Source organism: Paramormyrops kingsleyae, chromosome 1 (assembly GCF_048594095.1).
Source record: "Paramormyrops kingsleyae isolate MSU_618 chromosome 1, PKINGS_0.4, whole genome shotgun sequence".
Lineage (NCBI taxonomy): Eukaryota > Metazoa > Chordata > Actinopteri > Osteoglossiformes > Mormyridae > Paramormyrops > Paramormyrops kingsleyae.
This window is the reverse complement of record NC_132797.1, coordinates 65,133,486-65,158,028: the sequence shown is the minus strand read 5'-3', so window position 1 is coordinate 65,158,028 and position 24,543 is coordinate 65,133,486. Positions and strand designations below refer to the sequence as shown.

Sequence of the window (24,543 nt, the reverse complement as noted above, 5' to 3'; positions counted from 1 at the left end):
ATGTCTCCTTTGTGCTCTGGGTTACATTTTCATTACGCCTGAGATTAAATTAATGATTTTTGCGTACGTTCAGGCGCTAAATGTCAGCCCATGTCCGTACCGGCGGCTTCGCTAATCTTAATGACTTGTGTAATGGGGACCCGGTTTACCACGGACAAATGTTTTGTAGGTAGAAAAACAAAAACAATACTTTATTTTTTTCGCATTTTTTATTGCTATTGGATATTCACAGGCTGCTGTGTAGCCTCCCCTGAGATCCCCCAGCAACTGATCGATTAACCTTTGCATTTGGCGAACAACAATGTTAGGCTGGTACAGCTACTAAATTATAAATAAGGAAAATAAAGAAGATGAAATGGTAATTGGGTATTCATTGGGCTTCTTGTAGTATAAATCCGGGTTCTTTCATGTTTTATCTTTTTATTTGTTAATTGATAATTGCATAAGAAGTTAAGACACCGATCAAATTTAAAATCTTTTAAATTTTTGCCTTGATTGTTAAATTTTCTTTAACTTTTTCTGAAGTTCCCATCTATTCTTTACAAGAGTAACGGGTTTCCTCTTCTATTTCTATTTACCGGCTTGAAAATTCTGGGGGTTTCTGGAATATTCCAGGGCTGCTCATAAATTCGGTCTTCAGAAGCACTCCTCCCGGTGCGATGCTTTAATGGCTATCATGAAAATGGGCAGCAATAGGTTTTACACTGGGCACCGCCTGGTAGTTTCGTGCAAGCTACCCAAGACTCGGACGGATCTGTAAACCACGTACAGTACAACACGTTCCGCATGCCCAGTTCTGATCACCCGGACCTATTTCTACATTCACTGGCCTGGGAACAGCAGCACCTGGTAATCAGTAGCGATAGGAATAACAGCCCTATGAAGGGACCGGAACTAACGGCTCCTTTCCTTTCATGTGTGATCATAGTTCTGTTTTTTTTTTAGGGGGAGGGGCTTGCTAGGTTCTAGGCTCTGTGAAATAATCACTGGGATAATGATAGAGTAAGATTTGCATCAGATTCAGCTTTAGATACCCTGCTAGGATAATTTCAACTAATTTCAACGGTCCACAAATTTAAACTTTGTGGACTCGGCTTGGCTGCACCCTCTCTCTCTCGTCCGTTGAGCCCGGGAAGGAGGAAGCCACTTTGAATGGTGTGTTTACAAACAGCGACCGACAAATCCAGCTCATTCTGCCTTTAAGGAACCCAACAGACACCGTTTATCTCGTGTGACTGGCTGGTTCTCACTGTTCACGTAAAGAGGAGGGCTGTTGAAAAGAATCAGATTGCTCACAAACATAACGGCACTAGTAGTGACTGATGGTGACACAATGTGTCGCCTTGTCCAGCTAAATCACTATCTGTAAGAATTTTTTTTTTTTAAACTACCTGTGTGCCAGGCCAGGAAGCTCATATGGAGGGCACTGATTGGCAGTCACTGCGTTTTCTGTGATTTACGGATATTTGATAGTCACTCATGCCTCATCTCTTCAGTTGAATAAAGTCTGTTTTTGATTGTTATGGCTGGGGCGGGCCGCCGGAAGGCCCCCACCCTGGTTAAAAATCTGAAATGAGCGTTTGGACTCCAAATGCACATTTCAGGTTTTTTGTTTCTCTGTCTGAGTGGCTGTTCGAGTGGCGAGGCCTTGGTGATGATTGTAAATGCTGCCAATAGCAAAACGTTTTTTTTTTATTTTCTGGGTCTGATTCATTTAGCGGCCAGATTCTGCAACTTGTCTATTAAATTACAGGCGCGGTGAAAACAACAATAAAAAAAGAGACTGACAGCAATAATAAAGTAAAAAAACATGCACATATACAATAAGGGTAGAATGTGCGACGCAAAGATGAGGGACTTGCAATTATTTGCCCTTAAAATAAAGACGGATTGAGAATTAACCTGCTGAATAGGTTCATAGAGATTCACCCAGATAAAGCGTTTGGCCCTGAGTGAAAACAAGCAGCTGAACCCCACAGCAATAACAAAAATCTGTGTATCTACACTGGCGAGTCGGCGCAAGGATGAGGGGTCCGTGTCACAGAAGACTTTAAAATCCATAAAACTCATATTTTAAAGCAGATTCTGCCAGCCATAAGCTCATTTGGGTGCCGACAATGTGAAAAATCCAGTAGCATTGATTGGCTGTGTCTAAATCTCTCCCGAAACTTCTAAAAAATATATAACAATTGAATTCTCTGTCATCTTTGCCTACTGTTGCAGGGTTTGACTGTGAAAATCATTATTGTTGTTTTAGGGTACCAATAATGTTCTTGGCTAAGAAAATATGAGAAAATAGAATAAAATACTCCCACTTCTCTGAGGATCTTGTATATCTTTGTGTTACCCTGCTGTAGATATATAAACATTGAGTATGGTGTAAAATCATCATGATTTTTAAAACCTGCCTGGCTCTTTATTTTATTACCTTCATAACCCTATCATCCATAGTATATTACATAACAGTATTTCGTCATGCCTTTGACATAAAATATCTCCCCTCCCCCAAAGATGCAAGTACATACACCAAAGCAGCAAGCGCTGGGAAACCACATCAACACAACCTGCAGGAGGACGGTGAGGACCTGGCTGGGAAGAGACCCGGCGAGTCGCAGCCGGTCCCCGTCTATGATGTCAGCATGGCAACAGAACCCACCAATCAGGGCTGAGTGTCTCTGTTGTTACAGACAGGCAGGGGCAGGTCTGTTGTTTCTTGGGCCCTATTCAAAAAGTGACTTCGGGCCCCTCACGTTCCTCAGATGTTTCAAACTAAATTAATAGCTAGTGAGTAGAGTCAGAAGATCATAGCTAAGAAGGTGGTTAGCAGAACATGATGCTTCAGCATCTCCTAAATAAGACATTAATATAATATTTAGTGTAGTGACTGTGTGTGGCCAACAGGGGGCCCCACACAAATGCATGGTTTGAATGTTGCTAAACACCACCACTGAGGACAGGTGTAGCTTTGTGGGGTATTATGACTGCAGAACGGTAACTCTGGGCCTGTGAGAGATAACGTCGAGCAGCAGATGTCGTTACTCACGCACCCCCTTGATGCCGCACTCACCGTTCACGACGAGGTTGATGTCCCTGAAGTCGATCTCTCCCCTGGCCTCCACACGCGCCTCACAGCGATACACCCCCTCATCCGTCTTGCTCACTTTGTGGATCTGCAGGTTGTTGTTGGCCAGAACCTGAAATCGATCTGCCGGGGTGGGGGGGACACAGAGAGATGGGGGGGTTGGCGCCGTGTGTGGGGGCAGCATCTGCACTCGCGTAGCGTCATGCTGCGCTGACGGCCGGTCAACCTGCGGCTTCAGAGTTTATAATCCGACGGTTTAAACAATAATTTGTGATGTTCTAGGTGTGAAAAGCCACCTAAAATGGCCATTTGACACATGAAAGGTTTCGCGAGTTTTGTCATTACTACAAAATTTTAACCAAATGACTTGGTCACGGTTTGTGGACAGGAGGGGAAAACAGTTAAGCGGCTGAAATGCAACTTGAGAAAAGCCAGCTGGTCTTGGCAGAAGCTCTACATCTGTCCTGAAGACCCTCTTCCCTGTCTGTCTACCTGTCTGTCTGCTGCCTGCTGCCTGCTTCTGTCTGCCTGTCTGTCTGCCTGTCTGTCTGCGTCTGTCTGTCTGCCTGTCTGCTGCCTGCGTCTGTCTGCCTGCCTGTCTGTCTGTCTGTCTGTCTATCTGCCAGTCTGTCTGTATGTCAGTCTGTGTATCTAATCTGATGTGGTACATTCAGTTGGTGGTTTGTAGAACATTATTGAAGACAACGTGGACATTATCCCATGTTTGTTTCACATTGAAGCTGTCCTTTTCTCTTTGGGGTGCACAGGTTCCTTGAGCAGACAGTGGGGTTCGCGATGCTGCTCCCTGAGAGTGCAAATGGTGCCTCGCCTTGAGGGCTCAGAGATCAGCGGCATACTCATCTGTTTGCTCAAACAAAGAGCAGAGAACAGATTCCACTCTGGGCACAAAGAATGAATAGACAGCATGCTGCCTGGAGAGCAGCACACGGGAGAAGAGCAGGGGCAAAGGAGGGGTGTAGGGGACTGGGAGGAGATCAGGGGGAGGAGAGGAGAGCAGGAGATGGGAGGAGTGCAGGGGTAGGGGAGAAGAGCAGGGAACTGGCTGGAGAACACAGGCAGGAGAGGAGAGCAAGGGACCAGGAGGAGATCAGGAGACGAGGAGGAGATGAGGGTTCTAGCAGGAGAACTGGAGGAGAACAGACGCAGGGGAGAAGTGAAGGGGAACAGGAGGAGAACAGGGGCAAGGAGGAAAGCAGGAAATGGAGGTCCTAAAGGAGCCTGGTCTTCATGACATTTCCATCATAAAGCACAGTCCTTGGTACTTAATATCGGCATGTAATATTGGTGCGTTACATTGGCGCATTACATTGGCGCGTAACATCGGCGCGTAACATCGGCGCGTAACATCGGCGCGTATGCAGGGTGAGTATGAAAGGCGCCCTGTCAGTGGGGATTATCAGGCCGCGATTAGCATCATGGGGTCTGACACGATAACCATTCATAAGGCATCGTCTGGTGGATGGAAGAGAGACGTTTACAGGTTGATACAAATTACTTAATATAAAACACTTAATTCAGTTGTCAGTATGCGACTTAACGCTGGCTTTCTATTTTTGACACATACAGGAAGTGTTTATTAATGCAATTTCTGTCATGAGATGCCTTGTCTGAATTTGCATAGCAATGTGACTACTCACGTCCCTGGAGATGATCGTGTGTCGTCATGGCAACGTGTATGGGGGGGCTCACCTTTTTTGGCAGCAGTGATCTCCATGTTGTTGTAGTACCACGACACCATGGGCACAGGCGAGCTGGTGACATCGCACACCACCTCTGCCACCTCCCCCTGCCGGAACTCCTGGGGTGACAGAATCTCCCGGAAGGTCAGCCTCTCTGTGGCACAGTAATATGGATGCAGAGGGTCAGGCTCCCTGACGGTCCCGCGACCTGGTGACCTCCGGCAGCAGCGGAGAAGACGGGAAGCAGCACAATCTGCACTCGTGCATTATGGACTTGAACCATTTAAATTTCCCATTTTATTTTGGTAGCTTCTGCTAGACAAAACAAAAACACATTAGCATAAATGCTCAGGGAAGCCATCAGCATCGCATTAAAAAATGTGGCTGGCCCATAGGCTCCGGGTGCGACCCCCTGGGACGTTGCATTAGTCATCTGCAGGCAGGAGGTCCAGGAAAAAAACACTAAATAAAAACCACAGGGGCAGGAGACTGCTTTCCCCTACGTCTTATCCCCTATGATGCCGGTGTTGTATGAGGTGGTGTCCAGGTTTGCCGGGTGTCACTCTCCTCATCGCTTTGCAAAGTCGAGGATGAAACAGCTGGCTGACAGTATGCACATGAGAAGGGAGGGGGGGGTGAGATAGCACCGGGATAGGATGGTGCCACGAATCACGGCGGTGCAGCTGAGCCTCTTCCTAAGAGGGCATTTCCATTAAGCATTAAAATATTCTGCATCAGTAGTGACCCCAGTAGAGGCATCTAAAGTGTTAGCAGTGCACTCACCAGTTACAGACATTCATGTCAGTTACCTGAGTATAAGAATGAGAAAGTTTTTGCCTCTTTAACTAAGAGCATCACCCTATTTCCTGAACAGCTCTCGCTGTCTGTGTCATGTGACATCCCTATTTACGTATCTTGAAGCCTTTTCTTGTATGGTGTGTGGCTTAGCAGGTTACGTCTCTGTGCCTGTGATCGGAAGGTTGTTGGATCAAATGTCAGCATTGGTGAAATGATGTCACCGTTGGGTCTTTGAACAAGGCTCCTAACCTCCAATGGCTCCAGGGACTGGCTAGTTCTTCCTTCTCAGAAATGTATGTTACTTTGGATATTAGTGTCTGCTACATGAATAGCCCACCTGCCCCCACTAAGAACTCTGATTGTCTTTGATCTAAAACGCCAGTAGACACCAAAATAAGCTGAAGCTCTCCTTTGTTTTCAACTGTGTTGTTTTCATTCAGTTCCTACAAAAATATTCACACGTGCTTATAATTTAGCCTGCATGGTCACAATCCTCCCCTTGTGTTTTCTCTTCGTTTTCATCCAGTGTTTCCGTTTGCCCTTTCCATTCGTTTTGAGAGTGCACGGTAATTGAACGTGATAACGTTAAACACGGTAACTCCACGGTTCTCTCTCCTTTGTGCGTTCTTAAATTGAAAGGCTGTGTTTGTGCGTGCGTGTGCGTGCATGTGCGTGCGTGTGCGTGCGTGAGCGTCTCCCTGAAACCGTTGCCGCATGGCTTCGCCGACTTAGAATCACATTCACATCAAGCGGCTCTCCTGCCGCATCCAGACAAAGCATGGCCGACCTCAATTTGCCGCTCCCTGCAATCGTGGTGTCGTTCTTCGGCAGAGACTGAAAACAAACATGGTCTTTGTCTTGTGCGGGAGGGGGGAATGGGCAGAAAACGTCCAACAGAGATTCAGCAGTCGGGGTTTAGCTCAATCGATGAGGTGGATTTTGAGTACAACATACAGTAATGCCATGTTATGTGAATTCAGTTAAGTCACATGTTGCCCTTTATTACGCATCTGCTGCTTTTCTGTATCTGGGTCCCTGACCAGGAGAAGCAGCAGGACGGACGCACAGATCATCCCTGATGAACAAATAGCTCACAAATGCCAACCTAATGACTTCTTACTTTTGTATGCATGAGAATTGCACCCTGGGGTCAAAAAGTTTTATCTTATCTTATAAACGAATCAAGTTTTGGGTACATAATAATAAATAATACACAATAAAACATTTTCTATCATTTTTATACATCCTGGTCCAAATTTAACTAAACATGCATATTTTCTTGGTGATAAAGCATGTGCTTTAATGTAAAGTTAAAAAATTGTAGCAAATGGTGGCTGGTGAAATGAGGGGCCAAAATGGATGGCGGGAGGGATTTTTGCGACCTGTCAATCATTTGCTGTCCAATGATGATAACCCCTGAGGGCAGGGCTATGGAAGGCCTGTTCCTTCCGTGACTAATCATCAGAAGGAAAAATACTTTGAAGTTTAATTTTAAGAAATTTGCCTTTTGTTCCTTTGAGATCACAAATACACTAATTCTGCAAGATGGCTGAATCCTGGCCTTTATAGTTTCTATAACTTCTCAGTAGGTTATTTTCTATGCACAACTTCCTTAGGTACCATCCATCCATCTTCTGAAACTGCTTGTGCTATTTAGGATTGTGGGGGGTCTGGAGCCTATCCCGGAGGCCATGGGTACAAGGCAGGGAACGACTCAGGATGAGGTGCCGACCCATAGTAGGGCACACTCACACACCATTTACTCACACTCACACACCATTCACTCACACTCACACACCATTTACTCACACTCACACACCATTCACTCACACGCACACACCATTCACTCACACTCACACACCATTCACTCACACGCACACCTAAGGGCAATTTGGTACCTCCAATTAGCCTCTGCATGTTTTCGGACTGGGGGGGACTGGAGTACCTGGAAGAAACCCCATAATGACATGGGGAGCACATGCAAACTCCACACGCATGAAACCATGACAGGGGCTCGAATCCCAGCCCCAGAAGGGTAAGAGAATAGTGCTAACCATTGCATCACAATACCACCCCTTCCTTAAGTACCAAAGGCGGGATTTCACATTTTAGATACCATCTCCTGTTAAGTAAGACAATCACACGTCTAACCTGGTGATACAGTTAAAAGGTCAGTGACCTCTGACCTCTGACATAAATCGGGAACACTCACGGTAAATCTCCAGCACCACTGTCGCCTCCCGCGTCTGCCCGCTGGCGTCGGTGGCCTGGCAGCGGTAGATCCCGGCATCTTCCACGTTGGCGTTGTAGATGGTGAGCCGTGACCGCACCCCCTCCGTGTGCAGGGACACACGTGACGACGACAGGATGCGTTCCCCCTGTGGGTTGTACCACTCCAGGTTGACAGGCTCCCCAATGGCTGGAAGGTGCCGGAAACAGGAGGGTCACGGGGGAGTGTGTTCAGGTATGTGTGTGTCTCATGTCGGCACCCACAGCAGATTGAAAACTTTCAGTAAATAATGAATGCGCCCCGCGGTGGAGAAGGTCACGCTAGCTGGCTCAGACACCAGCCACACATATTATCTTTAATGCTTAGCTGTGATGAGCAACATACCATCCGGGCCTCTGGAAATTCAGCTGGTGAATCCTCCTCTGGCCCTTTCTCGGCGAATACACTCCCTAAGCAGCCCGACTTCCGATTCCGTCTGCTCTCTTTTGTACGACAAGATAACCAAATCTGGATTCATGCTGAATCTGGCCTGGCGCTTTTGGAGAGGATGACCAGAAGCCCATCCAGCTCTCTCTCTCTCTCTCTCTCTCTCTCTCTGAATCTCTCTCTCTCCCTCCGTAACCGGGATTATCTCCCAGCTACACTTTCGTCTGGGTCAAGGTTGTGTTCGAACACACACTCATACACAAAAACACAGGCACGCACGTAGGAACCAGGGGGGCGGGCCCCGTACCCCTCAATACTTAATTTGCCTTAATTCATCTCCCCCCCAAAAATAGGCCTCTGCATTTAAATTGTAAAGTAGTGCCTCCCCCACTATCATACTCTCTCCTAAGTCCTTGCAGACCGGCAAACTTCAACACACACAAGCACAAGGTACAGTCAGTCACGCAGAGCCTACATGTTCACGTTTACTAGAATGTCAAGGTCAAAAGTGTACTGTTCTCTAACTTTATACCTAGTCCAGCTGAATGTGTGCTGTTTTATAGAACAGTGTGCACAGGACACCATAAATCAGTATCCTCCACCTCCAATGTCTTCAGGAGAAATGGATCCTGACAGGGTACCCTGTCTCAGTGCAGTTATTCATGACACAGCCATGTATTTTTGTACATTTGATTTTTAGCTTAATTTTCTTTGTATCCCGCAAATAAATTCTGAATTAGTTCTTGCGGAAAGATAAATCCTGATTAATGAGCAATAACAATAATAATTCACTCAAGACAAGGCTTTGGAGATAAAAATCTTTCACAATTAGAGACAATTCATCCGGGAACAGAGAAATATTGAAAAGGATATTATCCTTGTCTCACCCTGGGTAATGTTTACTATGTATACATGCCCCTCAGGTAATGGGAGTAAAAATTAGCTATGCCTTTATCCCAGTTGTGCTGTCAGCTTCTACCCATCATGCTTTGTGGTAATTGATTCAGCTCTTCTGGGAGGAAGCTGTTGAGATGTGGCATTCCAGAGTCGCTTTGTGTGACCTCATTAACTTTGGCAGTGTAAATGCGGCAAGGAGCGATGTCTGTTTGGCGAGGGGGACGCACTGCCATTTCCCGCCACTCCTTCGATTTCCTTTTCGCGGCCGTGCATAAGGTGGGAGGCTGGGGGGGGGGGAGGGGCACCCCCTTGGAAATCCTGCAGTAACAGGTGTGTCAGATTCCAGGAAGCGGTGAGGGGTTTCAGCTGTGACTAATTAGCGATAATGCTTAATGATGTTGACATTACTTGGAAGCTGCTCACCGAAGACTGGAAAGATTAATGTCCCATTCTCAAAATAGACGCGTCGGAAATTTCCAGAACGTATTGCCGGCCCTTAAAAGCACTTTTTTTTGGCGTCAAAAAGGCAGCACGTCAGAAAGAATATTTACAGCACATGAGTGTGTTAATTCGCATAGACAGGAATATTAATGAATGTTTTACCTGGGCTCTGACAGTTTATTTATCGGTTATATTTGCAGAGCATGATGGTCCTCTGGTGTACTGAGGCTTCAGCGGAGATATCTTTATATACGCTCTGACTGCGATGCAGAGGTGCAAGTCCTGCTGCTTTTGCTGTCACCTTGTGTTCCAGAAACACCTCTCCAAGGACATTGTGTCGCCCAGGGATGTCCGAGCAAGAAGACCAAAAATCTCATGCATTCTTGGGGCGTTCCAGCAGAGGGCGCTCCAGCACCCCGTGGACGAACAGCTCCATCGGCAACCCCTAGGAGTTTGGGCTCGGCACTTCTGGAAGTTCAGGGTTGGGGGGTTGAGTGTGTGTGTGTGTGGGGAGGGTAGAACACAGCTAGCGACCTGTCAACCAGGGCGTCGTACCGATTTAGCACTCCGGGTGCTGCCGTGTGTCTGTTTACGTGAACTGCCTCGTATGAGAAGTTTCTTGGGATCCCGTCACCAGGGCGGATCACACCGCAGGAGGCCGGAGTCGCTTTTTTAGCTTTTTGGGGAACGTATCCTCTCATTTACATGCAGTGACTTAAGTAACTGAGGAAAAAAATGATGTGTACACTGCAGAAGGCTTGATCTAGTCACTCCAGCTTTCATCTCTCTCTCTCTGTCTCTCTCTCTCTTTCTCCCTCTCTCTCTCTGCAAATATTCCCAGGTCTTCCATAATCATCCCGGGGCTTGTGGGTTTGTCTCTGAGGGCCTATTATATGGAACATGTGAGGGTCACACGGAGACAGTTAGCGGGAAAGATGCTGCCTGTGAATCATAGCCTAAACCGCACTGCAGGTCTGGCTACAGGAGGCCCGGCCCTGAGGGAAGGCATTTTGCATCCCTCAGGGACACGGTGGTTCTGTCACCGAGGCGATGTTGCCACATGATGGCCGCCGCCACATCGGGGGGAAGTGCATTAGAGAGGGTCTTCCCAGGAGTCATCCTCTCATCTTCAACAGGCCCTCGTGCGTGCTAATTGCCAGCTGGCGCCACGGGAGCCCGTCTCGATGGCGCACAGCTGGCTCTCGTCCGGCGTGGCACGGAGATTACCAGACACGCTAGGGCGCTGGGCTCTTCTCGAGAAGTGTCCGTTACCCCCACAGTGGCGGTGCGGGGCTGGACCGCAATGGCTGATACTTCCCAAAGATCCCCAAATGGACCAGATGGAACTAGTACCAAGATTTCTGGCTTCTGATCCATCACTTTCCCCCCCTGTGGGGGGTGGTGTTGAGGGTGGTAGGAGACAGAATCAGGGCTCTGTGCAGGGGCAAGCGGAGATGGATCAGAGCTGTATGCAAGGGGGAAGTGGGTAGAGTCATTGTAACTTGTCAGAAAAGGGGCGGGGTCAAGGGAAAGAACCAATGACGTGCAGCCAGCCTTACATGGAAATGATGGCTAGAAGCAAGTTGGAATGAGGCTGAATCCGAACTACAGGCAGCTGGAGACGGGTAATACTAATGGCTTTAAAAGCTCGTAATGGCCCTTGCCTGCCTGCTCACTGGAGTCGGGGCTGCTGTCTCGTGCCATCCTACGGGTAACAGTGGAGGCGATGAATGTAAAACAGCACGGAAGGCTGAGTTTGCAGTAACCAAGGCAACGCCATGCCCCCCTGCCCCCCCCCCCCCCCCCCCCACATTCACATGCTGGAGGTTCCACTCCCCGCTGGCTGCAGCCGCACCTTTTCGGAGAGATTGTGCCAAAGGAAAACAAACAGGTGGGACGTGTGAGTGATGGAAAGTCTCCCGGGGGGGGGGGGGCGGGTGGGCTGGAGCCATCTCAGCCTGATTGTTTATTCCAGCATTAGCATAAGTGGCATAAACCTGCAGCGTTCATCCCTGCTGCTACTGGAACCTCTTTTCCAGTTAGACTTGAACCCTGACCCCACCCATCACAGGTAAAGGTGGCCCTACCCGAAATCCCTCATAGAAGCCAGTATCTCTGTCCCACATAATTTCCATTCCACCACCACCTGCTCTCCCTCTCTCTATCTCTGTGACCTCAGCACCACCCCCCACCACCTATATGTGGCCATGCTCCAATTTATTGTCAAACATCACTTACAGGCTTACTTAGCTCCACCCCTTTGCTGTTCCATAAACCTTGGCCCCACCCCCGACTTGAGCTCCACCCACTGACTTCCCATTCCATCATCACCCAAAGGTATACTTAGCCCCTCCCCTTGGCTGCTATATGTACTCTCCTGGCTCCTCCCCCCACTCCTTATATGTACGTACATATTTGCTTTAGTACTCCTTGCTGCTAAGAGAGCTGGAAGACTGACGCAGAGTGATATCGCACAGAAAGTCCCCCTGGTCCCGACACACACATGCTCTGCCTAAAATCTCTCACAACAACAAGCGATAACAGATGCTCGGCAGCTTTTATTTTTTTTACTGGGAATAGTGGTCCCTCGGTGAGCCCTGGAAACCAGTATCATTATTCTGTCCTTCTGTTTCATCTGCGCTTGAATAAGAGAGGGCTGCACCAGTCACCCACACCAGTCAGAAAGAAGCATGATATTTACACAATCCTGCCACAAATGCACTAGTCTTATTCGAACTATCTTTCCATTGGGGGCAATTATATTTCCGTGTATGCTTACCGGTGCAGGTGAAGAATTTGGATTCTCCAACGCTGAGCTCCACCTTATTCAGAGAGATGGACACCTGAAGGACAGCTGGGGGGAGAGAGGGAGGGGTCAGAGGTCAGCGGGGTGTGGTCAACGGGCGAGATCTCATACTGACATTAATAAAAGAAACAATGTCCATGCAAAAAAAGCAAAGTCAAGTCCCCAGGGGAGAGACAAGTCCTTCTTCGGTATGTCACATGTGACGTCCATCTCATAATAAGAGCGGAGCTTTAAAACAACCTTTGATCTTCCCTGTCATGAAGCTCTTTGATTATTTTGGCCCGGTCTTTGATTATTCTCTCTCTTTTACATAATTCTCCATTCAAAATACCTTCTGAAAAAAACTGGATAGCACACAAATAAAGATAAGAAATGAAAAAAAAAAACCAACTCTGAATCCAGGGTTTATTTGTTTAGCTGCACAATTGATCCACAAAGGTCAAAGCTAATGACTCAGTGAAAACAATAAATGTACAAATACATTTATACATTTTCTCAGACAACATGTCCGTCTGGAGCACAGCCTGTATATTAGTGGCAATTGTGTTGTTTTAACAAGTAATTTCCTCCTGCCCAGAACTTATTATTATGTTATTCTTGCGACAGCTGAAAATATTTCCCTTTGGACCAGGGTGAGGAAAAATGTAAAGTGATTTATGATTGACAAGAAGATGTAAGTGTGCACAAACAGAGCTTAACATATTTGCACACACAGGCAGTCACAGTGCTTATAGGCACGATAATTGGATGACAATATTAGGTGCAACGTCAGCTTACTGCCAAAAGAGGGCGATTATGTTCTGCCCTGAAAAAAAAGCACAAACCACAAATATTTATGAGCTTTAGGCCAATAGAAACACTTTAAATAATTTTGTTTCCTGATCTAGTTTTTCATGTGGACAGTGAGACATGTGACGAGTCACCACTTGATGATGGTTGGTTGGCTTTGTTTGCAAGTTGGCATATGACTTTGCACCATCATGGTCCTGACCAGGGATGATTCTAGGCTTTTGGAAAATGGGGCGTATAAGAGGACCCATAATTCATGCAGAGGGACCATTCTTATCATTAGCCAATGATATGTATTGGATTGGTGATTGACAGGGGATGGGGCATTCCGGGAACCAATCAGCTTTCAGCTAGGGCCAGTACCCCTGTGGCTCCTCCCCATATACACCCCTGTTCTGGTCTGTTCTTGGCTCTGTCTGTATTTGTGTGTTTATGTGCCATATTCTCCCTCCATGTTGAAAGAGATCTCTGCCCAGGGCACCCCCACAAACCCTGAAGTTTAGCAGCGTCAGTATCTAACCACGACCGACGGCTGCCATGGGCATGCATGTGCATTTGTGTTCATGATAAAACATGCCAGCTTGGCATCCCGCCCCGTGGGGGCAGAATGCTGCCTGGGTTTCAGCCCCCCACCCCTAGCCCCCTGCCTTATGCCTCTGGGACAGACTTCGGAACTCCAGCCATCCGGCATGTCAATCAGCACAGTTGGAGGGGACACCAAATTGCTCATACAATCAAAATCAGTTCATTATAAATGTAATACGAGAGGAACAGGACTTCTTGCATATGCATTACTGTCATGGGGTGGAGCCAAAACAACAGAAAAAAATCAAATCTAAGTCATTAATATGAATTTCCCCCTGTTAATCTTTATGGGCATCGTCTTCATATTCTGGTTGGATGCAGCTCTGATGAATAAATGCCCATGTAAGCAGGAAATGGGAACACATCAGGCATTCAGGGGGAAGTGTGATTTTGGGTCCGTTATAAACAATTTACAGCAGTGCCGCGTATTGAAAGATATGGACCAGAACCTAATGGTTCTGTAGTGGGGCGTAAAGATATGGACGGTTTCTGCTCGCCGACGTGGCCGGTGGCTGTCTGGCGTCAGGAAGACACAGTGCCCCCCCCCCCCACAACTCCACGTGGAGAAAATATGTCTCAATAAAAAGCCCATTATCAATCAGGCTTATCCAAGATGACTTCTCAGGCGGCCTCGGTGTCATGGACACATGATTAGGCTGGAGCATATGCACCCTGGGGGGGGGGGGGTACTGAAACAGACTCTGGCCCTGGTGAAGAGCGTGAGATCTTGCTCACTACTTTTCACATTTGATCCTGCACAGGAGCGAAACCGGATCCCTCTCAAAGTTGCCTCTTGAGGTGACCTCTGTTTAACGAGCTGCAGCATGAGTTTATGCTTATGAGAGTTTAACTTACACAAAATAGTACTGAAGGCAGAATGAAAAATGATTGCTTCCAAGACCTAACCAATCAGATTGCAGAGGAGGTGGGTCCAAGCAACTAGAGGAGGCGGGACCAAGACATCTGACAGTTTGGTCCCGCCTCTAGTTGCTTGGATCCACCTCCTCCACAAACTCCTATGAACTGAGTTTATGGAGGCATATCTATCTATCTATCTATCTATCTATCTATCTATCTAAAGGGGTAGATTTGTTATTTCTGAGGCCCCCACAAAGTGTAGTGACTGTTTGTGGCCAACAGGGGGCCAAACCTCCACGCTGACTACACATGGCATCATTTGCAGCACTAGCCACCAAATGCGGCATCTTCCACCTGCTATGGCATGAATAAGTAACCAGGCCGCTGGCAGATTAGAGTACAGCCATGCTGTCACTCTGGGTTCAGGAACCGGTTAAGCACCCTGTCCCCCTCAGCACCCCATAGTGCCAGAGGGCTGTCCCCTAGGACCTGCAGCTGCTGGATAGCCTTCACCTCACTCTCAGTATGCACTACAGGGGCCGTGGGCCGAGGGCGATGCCTGGGGCTTTCCCAGGTTCTCTCAGAAGTCGCAGATAATTATAGACCGTGCTGTCCGGCCGCTGGGTGCATGACTTGCGTTTAGTTAATTAGAGCTAAAATATGTGCTCCATGTGCATATATTTGTCGGAAAGCTCTGCAGCCTGTGTTCCATCCATTTGTAGCTGTTCATGCTTAATTAGAAGGCTGCTGAATGTTGGGATGTATTTCCGAATTTTCTCAAAGCACGCTGTCGGTAAACAAGCTCTGGTGTAACCTCGGGCTTCATGGCCAAGGGCGAGCGGTTGCTGGTGCGTCAACCACTTCCTCAAAAATGGGCGTGGGGCTCCAGAAAAGGGTCACATGGACACTGGGGTCCAGAGGCTCATGGGCCTCTCCTCAGAACACAGAGAACATCAAATCCGCTTGTTTATCTTAGCGAAGCACTTGCCAGTGAGAATTCAAAAGACCTAGGCAGAGACATTTTAGAGAAATGCTGTCTGACTTTTTTGACTGTGGTCCCAGAAACAACAAACCCACTCCTGTGTGCTCCTGTAGATGATCCAGCAGCAATGAAAGAAACACGTGTAGATTAGCATTAGCGATGTGCCCCATGCTTCCTGAGACTGGCTCACCACGATCACGGAATGTATCAGCGGTTATTGATGGACTGATGAGCGAACTGATGGCAGGGGATGCTTTAGGGAGAGGAAGCATACAGGCCAGACCATGTAGCCAACAGCATGAAGGATAAGGTCACCATGTTGAGCGACCATACTGTTCTTTTTTTGTTTTTTGTTTTAACCACTGACACAGTAACCTAACTCAGATGAATCTGCCAAAACAACCTCTTGTGGAGACACTATTCACGGAGACATTGGCAGAGCAGGAAAGTGGAAACAACAGGCAACTAGCTAAGCAGAGGGTTAAGGAAAGGTGACCGTCGGTGACAGACAGGGATGACAAGTGCAATGGCCTCAGTGCCGTGCTCTGCCCGGGATGCCCTGAGCGATGATGTAATCCAGTGCCAACCACGGTCGGTGACCAGTGATGGATGCAGGGAGAGGCTGCAATGTGGGACTGTCTGGATGGGAAGAAGAGCAGAAGGCTGGCAGAGGTCTGGACCAGCCGTAGCTGGCTGGCGAAGCACGGACAGCGGGAAGATGGAGCAGCCAGATGGAGATGCACGAGGTCTGGGCGAGCAATTTGCCGCTAGCGTTGGAATGAAATTATTTCAGATCGACTTAATTAAAATGAATCCTGCTAAAATCGGCCTGAAAGCCCCCGCAGTGGTGCTCATGTTAACCAGTTACCTGTAGCTACACGCATTACACCGTTTACCGTAAACATGGCGTCGTCGCGGGAACCACTCATTCGCCAATCACGGCGTAATGAAGGAGGCCTGCCCTTGCCAGTCTGGATTATACCAAAATGTCATTATCCTCAAGTGATTGACTCAGTGTGATTTGCTGATTAATTAAACATTTCGCTCAGGATCTGAAGTATCAGGGCTTGTCATCGGCTCATTAAAATTTCCGTCTCAAAATGTCATATAAAACACGGAAAAATCTCACTAAACATGTCCGTATTTTTTGTTTGGCGTACGATTAGATGGTGTATTGACTCCTTTGGTATGCATAGCTGAATATTTAAGTTTAAATAAGATGTTTATAAGGAATTTATGAAGACGTGCATTTAAGGTATATCTCTACTTTAAGCAGTGTCTCCTCTCCACAAAAAGCTGGAATCTCAAGTTCCTGCAGTCGGTTTTTGCTGGTATGAGAGACATCTGATCCTCCACGAGTGACTCATTCAGGATTTTCTCTCCAGATTCCCTCAGGTCCTCCAGTAAGCCTCAGCTAGACAGAAAGCAGTGCCCAGCCAACTGCCGTACCTGCAGCGTCACCTCCTGAGACTGTCATGCTATATGAAGTTCTATAATATGTAAATACTTAGCACAAACTGTGTGTGGCCCGCTTTGCAATGCGACACATCCTACAGGAATACTTTCACTCATCTCACACTTCCATGCTCTATGAAATATTTTACGCTTTGTCTACCTAATCTGGAAATCTGGATAAACATCAGATGTCTACAAAAAGCCCCAGATTTTGTGAAAAACATCCCCTTCCAAACTTTTTCGAATTATTGATTTTCTACAAGCTCCAAGACTGTAGAAAAAATATAAAGATCCAAATCCATACATTTTTTGTGGAAATGTATAAATACATCGTTGATCACTTAACACACAAGAGGTGATATCATATTACAGCAGAATTTGCTATAATATATTTTACACAAAAAAAGATAATTATGTTTTATTTTGACAAGGGATGCCACAGAGAGATTTATTCTTTACGAGACTGTAGACTCAGAGAACATCATTACTATGAAGCACTGCTATAGACAACCTCTTGGCCTGTGGTGGACACGGCCTCCTAAAGCACTGATTCCCTCAGTTACTCTGTGACATTGAAAGTGATTTTTAATGACAGGTAAAAACAACCTCATGGAAACCTTTTTGCAAACCGTGGCATTTCTCACTGGAGGGGGGGTTACTTGTAGTGCCACTGAATCCTCCAGGGTAAGCAATCCTGATCCTGGGGAGTCTCCCATAACAAGCCTGGATTCTGCCATATAAAGTGTGATAATAAAGGTTAAATCTTATTCAGTTTGCTTCATATTCCTCAGCATATTTGCCACTAAGGACACCGGAAATAAGCTGTTAAAGTGAGATCAGGTCAGTCGTATTTGCGATATCGTGTTTATAGTGTGTTTTATTTCAGAAATGTTCACTGTCCCTGAAGGTAATATAAGGTAGTGCTGCACAAACAAACACACTTTTGTAATTAGGGGAGATTTCAGCGGAAGAACCTTTAATTAGTATCAGAATTATACCCCATCCTTCATCCATTCCATTTCTCGTTCTCTCTCTCACCCTCCACCATCCTCCCAAGACGAGCTCATTAATCCGAGGGATGGTGCGTCATTCTTTGGGAGAGAAATGGCTACTTTGGCCACCTGGACCTATTGTGCTCTGGTGATGTGTGACGTGTTTCAGCACCACGGACAGCGGTGGGCGGTGTCGTCTTACTCATCCGATCTCACAGGAACTAGAGCTCACCCTCCCTCCCTCTCCCTTCCTCCTCTTCGTTGTCTCCAGGGCTCAGCTCATTAGAGCATCTCCTCAGGTGGAGGAAGGAACTGCAAGTGGACATGGGATGACTTAGTGACAGAGCTGAAAGAGCAACAGACACGACCCACTCAATCCAGCCCTTGTGCTGCTCGCACAATCAAAATGAATGACCAACACATTATTTATCTGTAGATCTATTCAGATACATTCAACAACTCAACTGCCTTCGATCACTGAACATGTACCTCTATGTCCACATTCATCCTGAATGGAGCTTTTAACGTTATTCATAGTATTTGTATCTCACTGCCTCGATTTCAGAGGCAATTAAAGCTATAATGACATCATTCCTAATAGTGTTATTAGAGGAACTGTTAGTTATTGTCTCATTACTGTGGTATTAAATAGGGTAAACATAATTCAGTGGGGTCTAATTATTTGAGCGTGAATTTTTGTCTGGGTGCCCAAGAAAGAAATGCAATACAAATGGCAGTGACCTTTGAAAATGAATGTAGGCGTCTGGGGGATAGAGTCTGTCTCTGGAGTAGCTGCAGTCATTCATCCATTCCCTCGGTCCTCGTCACTGCATCTATTATTGTGTCCCCTTGTTGTGTCTGAGGCCCCTTGATGTCAGACGATGAACATCCTAGCCACAAGGGTCTAGCAAATGTGAACACTCTGTCCATTATGTTTTCTGTATTCTTCTTTACCCAAAAGAGCTTCTGAAAACTGGAAACTATTTCACCTGAACAGATCAAAGAAGAACCAGGCATCATTTATACTGTGAAAAACAGTCATGTGACTGGCTACTGTCTTTCCTATTGGCAGATTTTATGTACACATAAATCTGTTAACTGTTATCAGTCAATGCCTCAAATTCTCAAAATCAGAAAGGACTTCAGTACACTCTACATCCCAGTAAAATCATGCACTTGGACACACAGCAGCACGGAAGCTGTAAATGGCATCCTGAGCCATTTTTCACTCTGATCACTGAGCCATAGAACTATGTTGTAAGCCTACTTTTGCCTACTTTTGCAGTGACTTGGGTGTGATAAGTTCTTTGTCTGCTTGACCTTTGCTTAAATTAACCAAAAATGACACAATCAGTTGGTTCGAACATTTCCTGTGCTGCTCTGTTGACAAGCAGGCAAAAAACCTTTAAATCTCTGAGAACCCCCTCACCCAACCCACACAAGCCCCCTTAATCTCACACCTTCCTTTCCTTAGTCCCAGAAACGTAAAATCAATGCTTGCTGAATCCCAGCAGAAGCATAGGAGGATCCAGGCATATATTTCTTTAGAACTACCAGAGCAGCCTAAACCTGTGCTAGTCAGACAGAGGTCAAAAGAATGTATACATCAATTAATCAACACTTCTGGGTCATTGTTAGGCATTTTAAGATAGAGGGTCATGGGATATATGTCAGCACATCCTGAGTGAGATACTTAACCTGCATAATACCCAGCAACATAATCTGAAGAAAAATTAAAGAGATTTTGTGCTAAACAAAATGAGAAATATTTCTATGACTGATGAAATAGGTTATTGCTGGGTCCACATACTAGGATTTTACTAAATATTGCCCCGTATCTTTGATTTAATCGAGGTCACCTGTCAGTCATAACCAGCATTGTACACATGAGGAAAGCTCAGGGTGAGAGAGAAGGGTTGCACTACTTTGGAGTAGTTGTGGTTAAAGATTATATGGTTATATGGCTATGCTGGTCACGGGATTTGAACACACAACCATCTGGAGACGTTCATTGGTCCCTAACCTGCTGAGTGACACACTACACCATTACAATCCTTTTTTCTCAAACCCTTGATCTGGATTTGCGATGAACTGCAGATGACTGCACCCTGTAGCTGCGGAAGAACAATATTCTCCCATCACACACAGTAAGCGTGGGCACACACACGCCAGGCAGGTGGCTCAGGATTCTGGGAAAGACCTTCGCTTGTTGTCTGTGCTGTCACTCTCTAAGGAAGTGAAGCGAAAAGGAGGGTCTTTGTGGAGTAACAACAGCATCTTCAGCAGAGTCCGGCCAGACCCCATCTCGTCAAGCTCTTACTCCAATCAGGCACACTGGGGTCTCGGATTGGTAATGAAACCAGCGCCGCCCTTGAAGTCTTTGGCTGCTTACGCCTGATTAAATATTTCAATCCACCGTTTGGCCTGTTTCACTCTTTCTTCACTTATAATTGTAACATGTCTCCAGCTATGCTACATAATATCGATGAGGCCAGTAGGTTAAATACTACATTAAAATGTACATTCAGCTCCCTCTCTCCTTTGAAAAACTGAACTATATGACAATGTGTCATAAATTAGAATTAGTTACTGTAGGGAAAAAGCTCCTTTAATTATTTTTAATGAACATCCTGCATTTTTCGCAGGTTCTTGTTATGATTACTAATATTCTGTTTCCCTTTGAGAGCCGAGATTTCCGAGGTTTATTAAAGAGCAGTTTATACTCTCAGGCAGCTCAAAAGGCTGCTCAGGTTTATTAGTTTACTGGAGTCACGGCATAAAGAGGGGCGTGTTTGGACACGATGGTGGACGATAAACCTGAAAGATGAAATGCAATATATGCATGGAAAGAGTGTGATAACAGGGGAATTGGCAGACATATTGTGTCCCTAATGCACAGCTAAAAACCCATTTGCTAGTAACACCCCCACGATACGTATATTTAAACCAATTCCCTTTTAACTTAAATGATGCATTTTATTTACCATTTGTACAAGTGCATTGCAATGCTTCTTTTCACATATCCCATCTTGCTCTCCTTTTTGAGAAATACACACATGAAAGCAAAGCTTGTGGTTGAACCGCAAGGTCAGCCAGCATGCAGCGCTGCTGAAGCTCAAGGGCCCGATGACAGAATCGGTCCGCTGGCTGCAGGATGCGAACCGCCAACATTCCGATCGCGGTCACAGCATCCCAACCCACTCCCAGTGCCTCCAGTGGGTGGCGTGGGACTACAGACCATTAATTACGTTAACCCAAAACGAATATGAATCCCCACAGATGTAGCTATTCCGCTACATGCGCTTATGCATGTATACATGCATGTGAGAAGATAACAGGCATTTCTTCTGCCAAACTCATCCCTCTGATTTTAAACCCTCTGCTGCCTCCTCTCCTTTCAGCATTGCAGTCGGACAGGAAGGGCTTATGTTGTCAGAATTAGCATTGTAGCTTTGTCGATTCTGCCCACGGGACGCAGGTGTCAGCGATAAACACGTATACATGTCAATCCTTCTATGCCGCACGGAGTCGCAACACAGGCCCTCATCCTGCCTGTCAGTCAGCACCTTCAGCTGGGCTGAACCCGTAACCTGGGACTGGTTTTAACTAGTCACGAGTGTCTGCGGCCTGTTGTCTTTTATAACCTGACAGCTAATAACCGCATAGGAGCTAAAGCTGTCGGGTTGGACCGCAGGCCAAAATGAATTAAAATAACATATCGCTCAAATAAAATGAATGGGGAAAAATGCGAATGGGTGATGGAAAATTACAGCGCCTTTAACTGGTAATGCATGCTAATAAAATAATTAACAGTCGGTATAAATTTTAATGATCGCATTCTTGTTTACAATACGCCGGGAAAATGGCCCTGTGCATCTCCACCCAGCTCATGGTGTGACAGGGTCACTAAATATTAATATCAGGCTCCCTCACTAGGAGACCTCACTGGGTACTGCATTATGTTAATCGTCGCATTCGAAATGACTGCGTTTTTTTCCAAAGCGGAATCTAATCGAACCAGTTTAAATTGTCGTTCAGAGAATAAATCCTGTTACCTGTCACTCTTATCTGCTGATTCATAATAATTGCCAGGCAACCCAGGGGAATATGCACAGCATGTAATGGGGAATCTGCAATACTTTACAGTCTATCTCTTACCCATATTTACTGAGTTAATTGTATCGATGACGGGCACTCCTGGATGTTAGCGCGTAGCTAACTGTTCATGGCTAATGGTTGACTAGTTAGACACAGTCAGGATAATCAAACTAGGCTGTAAATGCACGCCTACTGACCATATTCATGTAAACTAAAGTGACCCCTATCTGACCTTTCATGTTAAAAACTACTATATCTACTTATCACTTTTACTCATCTCTGTCCGGTATCTTGTGTCTTGTATTTATTCACTGTCTATGTTATGCCCTAATTGTCATATTTGTCTACTGTCATGCCATCTCCAACATTAGCAAGATGTGCCAGCAAAAGTTTTCCACCGACCTCGGCTGCATGGCAATACAGATCCTTATATACAGTACGTGACTCTGTTTACAGTCTTTGACTTCCAAGAATTAGTGTAACACTCATTGATCTGATTGAGGCAGAATAATCCATCCTTGGACAGGATTATATATTATTTAGGTTGCTTTAATTGACATTATTGTTAACTATATAGCTAGACAGGGCATTTAGACGTCAGCAGACTGGAAAATAGTCCTCCCAAGGCCCAAAGGCTGGGATACGGTTTTGGATCCTGAACGCGACTCGCTATCACAGCACGCTATGAATGTCCTACACGACGGTGAGTGAAACTGAAAGAAAGTTTGAAAGATGCAGAGAAATGGGCGCGATTTAGCACTCCGTCCGCAGCGAGACAAAGGGGCGCGTCCGGCCGTCAGCCTGACAGGACGCATGAAGCTAATAAAAGCAATTAATCATCCGGGCCGCTTCCTATCCAGAGCCACGCGGACATCTGTGGCCCCGGAGGAGGATGCATGGATCGAGCGCTCCCTCCCAAGCTTGGGGGGGGAGGGAATGCTGAGAATTACTCACCTATCTGCGGGAGGGGCCCCTAATATAGAGACAGCGACGACCTTCGCTGCTCCTACATTTCCCTATGTGATAAACCTCATTACCATTGATCCACTTTAATGGACACATAAACATCTGCGGTGGCATGACAGTTCCCGAATGAGATGAGAGAGGCGCCGATCATCCGTATCGATGGGAAGGGGTTGGACACCCCACCCTCCCACCCGGACGCCCCTGGCTCACCACGTCCTGCTTCCCGCTGATTAAATTTCAGATATCATACCTGCTCTGAGATCACAGTAATTAGATTTGTTGGATACTCAGGGGAAAGACCTGAAAATTAGGACAGATTGCAGACAAGCTATATTTTCCCCTGATCAGAAGGTCACCGGTTCAAACCTCAGGTCAGCAGAGTGACTTCACCGTTGGGCCCTTGAGCAAGGCCCTTAACTCCCAAAGGCTCAGAGTCTGTCTGATCCTGCTTTCTCAACACGTATGTTACTTTAGATAAAAGCATGCACTAAATAAATGAAATGTAAAATGTGTTCTGTAGAAATGCACGATTATGATGTCAAATATGGAGAGCTGTGTCAGATCAGGTATCAGATTTAAAACATCTACATTGAATAAAAATATACATATAATATCAATGACAAAAAAAGTTAAGCGGTGGAAATGAAATGAATCTGCATGTGGTGAAAGGTCATGTGGCTGTATCACAATGAGTATAATATCAGATCAAACAGACAACAGAGTTGGCATCATGGGCACACTGCTAGTCCCCTGTCATCCCCCCCACCCCCCACACTGCACCGGGATTCATGCAGTGATACAGTGCAGAAGGGAGTCATACAGCCGTTGTATCGTCTCCTGCTGCAAGTCGGCCCACAGCTGTTGTAACTGGCCCTCGAAATCCTGCAGATTGACACTGGGTCTGAGTTGACGTCCAATCTGATCCCACACATGTTTGATTGGGGAAAGATCGGGGGACCTGGCTGGTCAGGGGAGGACCTCATCATGACGCAGGCAGCCCATAGACACACCTGCCATGTGTGGAAGGGCGTTGTGTTGTTGAAAGACCGGGGTGCTGTCTCAGGACGGGTAAGACATGCAGACGCAGGATGTCACTGACATAGCGCTGTGCCATCAGGGTCCCCAAAATCACTACCAGAGATGACCTGAAGTCATACTCCATGGCTCCCCACACCATGATGCCAGGAGTAACAGCGGTGTGTCTCTCCACAACATTGGCAGGATTGGTCCTCTCCCCTCTACGCCGTCATATACGCACACAGCGGTCATCCGTGATAATGCAGAACTGAGATTCATCGCTGAACATGGTATGATGCCACTCGTCATCAGTCCATGCCTCCCGGTTACGGCACCACTTCAAACGCAGCCGTCTCTGTGCTGCTGTTAATGGCAGCCTACATATAGGATGGTGAACCTGCAGTCCGGCTGCTGCCGGTCA

The 24,543-nt window shown here is 46.5% G+C and overlaps 1 protein-coding gene across 6 annotated transcripts in view; it reads right to left on the bottom strand.

Moving 5' to 3' along the window:
• The window catches only part of ncam2 (neural cell adhesion molecule 2), a 222,801-nt gene that overhangs the window by 57,240 nt on the left and 141,018 nt on the right, over positions 1–24,543 (bottom strand). For all 6 annotated transcript variants that reach the window (XM_023835627.2, XM_072717699.1, XM_072717704.1 and 3 more), the window contains exons 2-5: positions 12,354–12,428; positions 7,793–7,999; positions 4,793–4,936; positions 3,068–3,205 (exon numbers count right to left, since the gene is read on the bottom strand). In XM_023835627.2, coding sequence (XP_023691395.1) covers positions 3,068–3,205; positions 4,793–4,936; positions 7,793–7,999; positions 12,354–12,428 — 564 coding nt within the window. The remainder of the gene's footprint in view (positions 1–3,067; positions 3,206–4,792; positions 4,937–7,792; positions 8,000–12,353; positions 12,429–24,543) is intronic.